The sequence below is a fragment of the Papaver somniferum genome, chromosome 7, assembly GCF_003573695.1.
Source record: "Papaver somniferum cultivar HN1 chromosome 7, ASM357369v1, whole genome shotgun sequence".
Lineage (NCBI taxonomy): Eukaryota > Viridiplantae > Streptophyta > Magnoliopsida > Ranunculales > Papaveraceae > Papaver > Papaver somniferum.
In genome coordinates, this window is record NC_039364.1 from 26,205,776 (window position 1) to 26,215,212 (window position 9,437).

Below are 9,437 nucleotides of genomic sequence, written 5' to 3' on the forward strand. Positions count from 1 at the left end.
TCCTTGAAAAAGAACGTATTTGCAGTATTCCACCAACGTTCACAAATAACTCGCACAACTTGAGTCCCGTGGTTTTTTCCTTTCATGAAATATAAACGCTGCCAAGGATATCTTCCCAAGGATTCTTGAACAACTTCGGGGAGTAACCCAAACACTTCGGTTAGCTCAGACCACCCACCTCTTACTTTAGTTAACAGAACTCGCTCGGGATGGTCACATAAATGTGTAGATAATAAACCAGGTCCAACTAGTTTCCTAACATAGCGAACTCTTGTTGTTTATCCTGAACCCATACGATATCACTATCTGCAACAGATTTTCCTTTTTCTTTCCTGTTTCTTTTCCTTTGTCTATTTTTTTTGGAACTACTCATTTTTAAGTAAAAAATCTCACTGGTTTGCTCTCTAGAGAAAGGAAGAATTTTTTTTTGTGAATGAAAACTGAAGGGAATTGTGGTATTTATAGGCGGTATAGCACCGACCGAAGACGGTCGAGTTTAAATCGCTAACGGTGTAAACTAGACCGGATGATCGAAATGAGCCCGCTAGCAGTGTAGTCTCGACCGCTAGGTGGAGACTCGAACGCTTATCTTTTTTCCCATAGTGGCGCGGCCAGTTTTCCAGGCCAGCAGACATGGAAAATGGGTGGGTTAGCCACCCCCATAGAAACCGGTCTAAGAGAACAATTATCTCTTTTAATCACCACCTCCACAACAACTTTACTTCTCTTCGACTGATAAGTGAACAATTATCTCCTTCGATCATTCATGCTTGTTTCAATTCTATTTATTGCAACTTATAAAATCATCTTATAGAAAGATTAGGGTAATGGAATTGGGGGAATTCTGTAGGGTGGAAAGAATCGATTGATTCTAAGATAATTGCAGTGGGTTTTCGTAATAGCTTGCCGCTTCTGTTGTTATAATTGTACTACAATCGGTGATATGAAGAATTTGCAGTTGGTGACCTTAAGTATTTGTGTTTGAAGGTATGGTTAATCTTATGGCTAATGTATGATGAATTGTACCAAAAAAAATTGGGTACATGAAGGACCACATGAACCACGCCATATTATTCAGAGAAAGATGAAGAGAGTCTACTTGATGATGCGCAAGAAAAAAATTTCTATATACAACTGACTACCAATGAAGTTTTGTGATTTTGGATATAAGGCTTATGAATGATCAGAAATATCTTATTTGCAGGGAATTTGAGAGCAGCAAATGATGATTCCTTGATGGACAACACCATTACCAGGTCCTGCCCATCAAGTGTTCGACAGAAGTTTCCCACACGTCTGCCTTAGTTTTGTACAACCTCGAGTCATGGTTAAATGGGTGTTTTCAACATGTTAAAAGAGAATTCATAGGTCAAGAGAGACACTATAAATTTGGTAAGAGTTTGGCAAGATGCTGAGTTAATCTGTTGCCGAGAAAATAAAGAAGAACCTTGCTTGCTTCCACGTTTTTAGTGATGAACGAAAGAGATTTTATAGGACTCAAGTTGAAACTGTTCCCGTTAATTGAGAGTGTAACCACGCAGATGCTTTCAATATAGACCGTTAATTTCAAATTTGTAAACGGAAATTTATAATGACAAATGTGTAAATTATTTCAATAATAGAAATTAACATACATTAACAGTTGGACTGCTTTGACTAACGAGTCTATGACCCAAACACTATAATAGACAAACTTCGGACCCAAACACTAAATAGTATCAGAATTTACGATCCAAATACTAATTAACTATTTTTAAATTAAATACGTGTAGAAATATAAAGATAGGCAGCACACATTAGACGGAGGAATTTTATTATACTACCTAGCCCGAGATTAATCGGATAACCCTGCCTAGGAACCAACGACTGTCTTAAATGAAGTGGTGCCGGCCCGCTAGTAGTTGGACCCACCTTTAGCAATCGTGAATTATTGGGCTCATTTTCTCAACGGTGTAGTTGCAGAAGAAGCACGTTCAACAACTGTTCGTGCCAGCCAAATTCCATGTTTTCATTGCTGTATTCATTCTTTAAATGAATAAAGAAATAGCTGTAGGGATGTAAACACGTAGGGGTGTAAATTGGGCCGGGCCGGGCAGTCCGGACTATTTATTAAATGGGACGGTATAGGACGGGCCGGAACATTTTTTATCCACGAAATTAAAAGGGCCGGACCGACAGGGTTATTTATCTACAGTAAGTACCCATGACCTACCCAAACCTGTTTTGTAATTTGGGCTCGGGCGGGTAGGGCCGGGAGGGCCTTGAATATTACAAACAAATATATATTATACATATATATTGTTAAAAATAAAAAGAAAATAGTAATAATACACAAGTTTTACTTAAAATTAATAATCAAATACGAGAATTGAGATGGGAATAAGATAAACCAAACTTCCTATAATTTTTCCTGAATTGAATCATCAGAAAAGGAAAGTGCCTTAGATTTTGCTCAATATTTTCTCTATATGGTTAACAAAATTAGACTCCTATGGAATAAAAGTTAAGAAATACATATGAAAACTATGAGGGTTGACTGTATTAAGTATATGTACCAAGTATATTCTAGGATAAAACAAAATTGGAACAGTCACTTAGGCTAGGTAAATGGATAACACTGGCGGGTAGCATTGACGGGATAATAGGGAGGGTATTGGACCGGGCAAGAAAATTTGAATTGTGGCCTATGCCCTCCCTCTTATTTAAATGGGCTAGGTCAGGCCAGCCCGTAAAGGGCCACGGTCACCCATGGGCTGTCATGGGACAGGGTGGACTGGGCCTCGGGCTGCCGGGCAAAATTTACACCCCTATAAACACATTAAACTACTTTGATATTTTCAAAAAAATAAGAAAAATAAAATCCAAGTACTTGACTTGGGAGAAGACTAGATAAAGTCTCTTCTCTTTCTCTTCACATTTGATTCCTTCATCATATCCGATCACCCAAAGCAAAACCCAATCAGATCTGCAATCTCTCTGGCTAGATACTTGATCTGATTCTTTTATCTTCCACACACCCACTGGTTAACGATATCTTTGAAATGGCTGAAGCTATTCTGGTTAGTGGTGCCACTGAAATACTGAAAGGGTTGACTGCTGTTATTGCTCAAGAGATTGCGTTGGTTTGGGCTGTTATAGACGACCTTGAGAAGCTTAAAAACACTTTGGAGATGATCTCTGCTGTAACATCGGATGCTGAAAGATGCCAAGTAACCGAGAATGCTGTCAGACTCTGGCTGACAAAGCTTAAAGATGCTGCTTATGATGCTGATGATTACTGGATGCCTTCTCATATGAAGCTATGCGCCGGAAAACAACATTCATTCTTCTGGTCAAGGTAAAGGGTCTCTTTACATGTAATAATCGATATGGTTTCCGTGTTAAAATGGCTCATAGGATTAAAGATATTAATCAAAAGTTTGATGATATTTCTAAGGACAAGGTGTTTTTAAGCTTGAATAATAATAGGAATGGTGGTGGTGGTGGTAGGTATGGCCGTACCACTACTGCTATTGTTCGTCATAATCGGCGAGCCCCAGCCTCTACAGCTGATTTAGAAAAAATCATTGGCAGAGAAGATGATAGAAAGAAATTATTGGATTTATTAATTGAGGTCACCAACAGCTTCTTCATCGAACAATAGTAATGGTCAAAATGTACATGAAAAAATATCAGTCATACCAATTGTGGGTATGGCAGGTCTAGGGAAAACAAAACTAGCTGAATTGGTCTCCCACGATGAATTAGTAAAGAACCACTTCGATCTCAACATATGGATTTCTGTATCGGATGATTTCGATTTGAACAACATCTTAATAAATATCTTAGAATCCATTGACAGCACTAAGTATGATAATGGTTCAGATCTTGATGTAAGGGTGAGGCATCTTCAAGGTAAGTTGAAAGGGAAAAAGTATTTGCTAGTATTAGATGACGTGTGGGTTGAGGAGTATGACAAATGGGAAAAACTAAAAGATTGTCTGCGGGATGGGCTGATGGAAGTAAGATACTAGTTACTACACGTAAAAATCATGTAGCAGATATCGTCAAAGGAAACATCCCGTCGCACCATTTGGAACCTTTATCAGTAGATCAGTGTTGGTCAATCATTGAGCAAAGAGCATTTTCTCCTTGTGGAGCACAGAGAACTACGGGGATGGTGAAGATTGGAAAGGAAATAGCGACAAAATGTTGTGGTTTACCACTGGCTGTGGAAATATTAGGAAATATGATGCGCATGAAAAAGAGAGATGATGAGTGGAATTTAGTCAGGGACATGGAAATTATGGAAAATGAGGATTTCTATAACAAAATAGGACCAATAATAAAGCTGAGTTACAATCATCTGTCATCAAATTTGAAACAATGCTTTTCTTACTGTTCACTGTTTCCCAGGGGTTGGGAGATTGATAGAGAAGCCTTAATCCAGCTATGGATGGCAGAAGGCTTTCTTGTTGCAACTGGGAATGCTGGTAGTAAAACCATGGAAGATATTGGAGACAAATATTTTAACGATTTGCTGTCTCATTCGTTATTCCAAAATGTAGAAAAGGATGAGTTTGCTGATATTAGTAAGTGCAGGATGCATGATCTCGTATATTATCTTTCCTGTAGTGTTGTTAGCAATAAAGAATACTCTGTATTGAGACCCGATGAGGAAGCCGGTATTTCTGCAGCACGGCGTCTGCGTTTAAAGTTTGAAGAAGGTGAAGAAAAAGAGTTTCCATCAGCTGGGAGTAATGCAAGTAAATTACGAACATTTGTTGCCTTGGAAATGGGTGATTGTAAGAATATCCAGAGCTTGTTTGATAATAGGAATCTGCGTGTGTTATATTTGAGTGGTTCATCGATTCAAAGGTTACCTGCTTCCATTTCAAAGTTGAGTCATCTAAGATATCTGAACCTCTCGAGATGTCAGAAACTTGATGTATTACATGATGGATCGATCAATCGTCTCTATAAGCTGCAGACGTTGGTATTACACGACTGCATTTCTCTTTCTGAACTTCCTGAAGACTTTGGATTGCTGAAATAATTGAGGCATCTTGATGTTTCGTATACAAGAATATCAAAGTTGCCTAAGGCAGCTACTGGGCTTTGCAACTTGCAAACATTGAATATCTCTCATTGCAAAAGATTTACAGAATTTCCTGAAAACATTGGAGCTTTGGAACAGCTGCGGAGCCTTAATATTACACATACAGAGGTTAGTGTATTACCTGTCTCTCTCACTGATCTGTCTAAGTTGGTCAAGTTGAGGCTGCACTCGTCCTAATCTTGCAGCATTACCAAGAGGAATGGAAAAATTGAAATTGCTCAATTTACGAACGGTCGACACCTCTGGCACACAGATTAAAGAATAGGCAGAGTCTCTTTCTTGAAGCTCAGCGAACAAAGGGAAACTCAAAGTTTTCCAAGGCAATGTCTCTTTCTTTTTTTTTTCTTTCGTCTGTGTATTTGGTTCTTTGCTTTGAAGTTGAAAGTTTCATCTACTTGTTTACTTTCCTCTTTTCCAGCAATTAAATGTAAGTGTTACTTTTACTATTTTCACAAATCCATGGAAACAGGATCTTGTGAAATTTGAATCAATCAGTGTGTTTGTGATGAAAAGAATTCTACTGCATAAATTTTCTTCAATCATGATGTGATGGAAAGAATTCTACTACATAATTTTCTTCAATCATGATCTGTATACATTTCTTGAAATCTCCACCACCACTTTAGGAACTTGGTTCCGGTTATCTGTGTTACACCACAGAACATGAACTTTCAGAAGAAAGAAACACATGGAAATTATCTTTCGATTTGATGTAACCTCTGAGTAGATTAACTTTTCTAGTTTAACAGATGTTTAACAGACAATTAATGTAAGTATTTATTCTTAAAGATGCCAAACTAGACCAACTGGTCCAATCTAAAAACCTATGGATACAATAAGCAGCCACTGTTTGCTGTCTTAAAAATTGGGTGCTCTCAGAAAGATTTCTTCTCATAGTACACTAAATCATGCACTCCACCTTCAATTTGTGCTGCACCGGTGCGAACCTGTAAAACACATAACAAGTACCAACTGTGAAAAACCATCCTACGTATAATTATCAACTAGAGAGATTGGGAACTAAAGGTCAAGATCACCCATAGTACATGGTAACCAGATCACCAGAATAAAACATACCTCTAGTCTTAGTTCATTTGATCGCAGGAGCTCGTGAGCTGAGTCTATAGACGATGCGCCTAGATCTTGGAATCCTTGTTTGACTGCATGCATTGTGTAGGGAATCAACTTCAAAAGGGAACCTTTGTCTGCCACTGCCCCTACAACCCCTTGAGCAACCTTTAGCTTCGAAGTATCTCCTAAATAGCGAACATCACTCCCTTTTGTCATTGCTTCTAGGGACCCCATGCCCCTGTACTTTTTGATGCGACGTCCACCCTAAAAAGTGACATGGTGTCGCATGTCATTCAACATGTTTCCCCAAAAGAACATGCATCGTAAATAATCAAAAATACTTGGGGTTCCTTGAGATGAAACCCCATGGGGTAATGACATAGGACTGCAACCATCGTAAGATTACATAATTGGTTACCAACCTAACACTTGCACATATCATTACTACAAATAAGCATTTCAGCAACAGAATATAAAAAATGGTTTCAGCGGTGGCTTCTTGAAAATAAATGGAAAAATAGTGAAAATTCAGTCACATTATGCAACTTCAACCAAAGCATATATGTAAAAGAAAAATCCAGAGGCTGGCATCCAAAAGTAGAGTTTCAGTGAAAAACATAGGCAACACTTAATTCTATTTCGATAAAAAAGAAGAAAAGGCGTTGTTCATTACCAATTACTCAGATCAGTATACAAAGTCTAGTTGCAAACAAAAAAAAAATGGAGACTTATATTCATTATTCACAGCTAAGAGGACTTCAATGTACAACAACCATCAGACTCTTATATTCATTATTCAAAGCTGAGAGGACATCAATGTAAGACAGTTTTTCATATTAGTGCATGTATACCTGAACTTCATCAATGTAAGACAGTTTTTCATATTAGTGCATGTATACCTGAACTTCGTATGCACCAGGAGCCTCACTGCTCCCAGCCAAGAAACTTCCCATCATGACTGTAGATGCACCAAGCATCAAAGCTTTGACAATGTGCCCAGATTTTGAAATACCACCATCAGCAATCACAGGGACACCACTTCGCGAAGCAACGGATGAAACCTTATATACAGCTGTTGCCTAATTTGTTTAAAGAAAGGTTAGCACTCTTAAAAATAATGAATTCCAGAATCCAAAAATGGGAAAAAGTTACGATGTAGCCAGAAATCATGCAACAGACTATAGGACAAGCGTATTTCAGTGCCTCAAAACAACTTCATGATATTACTCTCTTAGAATTACTACAGATTCAAACAACCTAATCGAAGTTACAATTTTATGAGCATCTCAAGGAAGGTGGATGTCGTTTCCATGTTCCTTCAAGGGACATCCAAGCCCTGCTATCTTGTAGTAACTTTTGGAGAAGGTGATGGTCAACATATTAAATTCTAGTAAGCAATGACTCTAATCTGTAACTTATCAAAAGCTAAGCTTTTAGCTATTTGTATGATTGAATTCAGATTTGAGAAATGAATTTAAGCTCTTGAGACATTCAATATCAACAAATTGGCAGCAAAATAAAAAAGTTCCTATTTGGTTGTCATTCAGACAAATATCAAAATTAAAAATGTATAAAGATATTTACCTGGCCTCTCCCTACAGCACAGACCTCTTGCGTTGTGCAAATCGACCCAGAACCCATACCAACCCTCAATGCATCAGCTCCAGCTTGAATCAAATTCTGTGCCTGATACGAGGTAACAATATTCCCAGCAATAACATCCAACTCGGGATAAGTATTCTTCACAAACTTAATCATATCTATCTGATAAGTCGAGTTACCCTGTGAACTATCCAGCACCACTACATCTAAACCTGCCTTCACCAGATGTTCCAATCTCAATTTATCATCTTCCCTCGTCCCAATTGCTGCACCAACCAAGAAATTTCCCTCCTTATCCAAAGAAGGCATCCCCAATGCGGGATAACCTTGAATCCTCTCCACATCATCTTTTGTAAACACATTAACAACTTCACCATCTCGTTCACTAACCAAAGGTAAGTAATCCAGCTTCCGTGCAGCCAAAAACGTAGCAGCCTGCTCAAACGTATAGCTCGACGGAGCCGAAACAGTCGATTCAAACATATAATCCGCAACCGGAACATCTTTATCACTCAATTTTTCCCAATCTGACTTCCCAACAACACCTAACAACTTCGACTTCGAATTCCCTGACTGAGTAACAAAAATACACGGCGATGTAGCAAATTCACCAGCAGAATCAATCGAATCGGAAGGCGATTTAAAGATCAAATCAGCAAACAAGGGTATATGACGAGACTTAGCTGATTGAATAAAAGCAGCTTGCTCAGTTGCCTGGTTGTTGTAATGAACAATACCAATCCCACCAAGAGCTGCCATAGCTACAGCCATTGAAGATTCAGTAACAGTGTCCATCGGAGAAGAAATGCAAGGAAGTGATAAATCAATGTTTCTGGTAAGTTTGGTTCTTAAATTGACGGCATCAGTAGGGAAATCTATGTAGCCAGGGAGGCAGATTACATCATCATATGTGTATGAGAAGCCTTGATTGAAGAGACGTTCAGCCGGAAAACCATCCTCTGCAGCCATGATGATGATGATGTTGGTGATGCTAGCAGGTCGTGTGGTAAAAGATGGGAGAGGCGGAAGAAGAGGAGGAGGCTTTTAAAGGCGGTGTGTAGGGTTTTTTTTCTGTCTTAAATCCCTGCTAAACCCCATTTTGAAGACTTTTACTATCATGCACCTTTACTTTTGTCGAATTAACAAATGTGACCCCGACCAGAAAACGCGTTTTTTATTACCGTATAAACCGCGAATAAACCTAAGTTGCGAAATGTTCGTTTATTATATTCGTCTAACTGGGCCCATTTTTTTACTCTTTTTTAAAAAGTTGAAGGCGAAGGGAATTGATCGACCTTATCGATCACATGCAAATGTTAACTTTTATACCAGGACATACGTTAACGAAATTAAAATATTAAGTTAACAGGACACTTGATCACAAAGACAAGCCAGAAAAAAAAGAAAAAAAAAAACATTGAGCCCCCCGCTCATTGGTGACGGTATCTATTTAAAACCCCAAAATAAAAGCAAAATGTATATTTCCATATTAATATAGGCTGAATGTTTTATGCTGGATTCGTAAATGCGAAACGTATTAAACGCGAATTAATGAATTCCCGAAGTTTCGTCGCAGTGCACATTTTTGACCGCATAGTTGACCGAATTTTCATTTTATTAAACCGATTAATAAACGCGTTTTACCGATCCGATTTTTTTCCCTCGT

General features: G+C 38.3%; 2 protein-coding genes across 2 annotated transcripts; one reads left to right on the forward strand and one right to left on the reverse strand.

Annotated features, from left to right (window-relative positions):
- The first annotated feature begins 3,958 nt into the window (after positions 1-3,958).
- On the forward strand, positions 3,959-5,035 carry LOC113294408 (putative disease resistance protein RGA3). Its single transcript, XM_026542806.1, has one exon. It carries the CDS (start codon positions 3,959-3,961, stop codon positions 5,033-5,035), a length of 1,077 nt encoding a protein of 358 aa, XP_026398591.1.
- Positions 5,036-5,787: 752 nt separating this feature from the next.
- LOC113296758 (inosine-5'-monophosphate dehydrogenase 2-like) lies at positions 5,788-8,832 on the reverse strand. Its single transcript, XM_026545084.1, has 4 exons — positions 7,754-8,832; positions 7,069-7,248; positions 6,176-6,433; positions 5,788-6,045 (listed from the first exon to the last, which is right to left on the reverse strand). Exons 1-4 carry the CDS (start codon positions 8,738-8,740, stop codon positions 5,974-5,976), a joined length of 1,497 nt encoding a protein of 498 aa, XP_026400869.1. The 5' UTR covers positions 8,741-8,832; the 3' UTR covers positions 5,788-5,973.
- Positions 8,833-9,437: the final 605 nt, after the last annotated feature.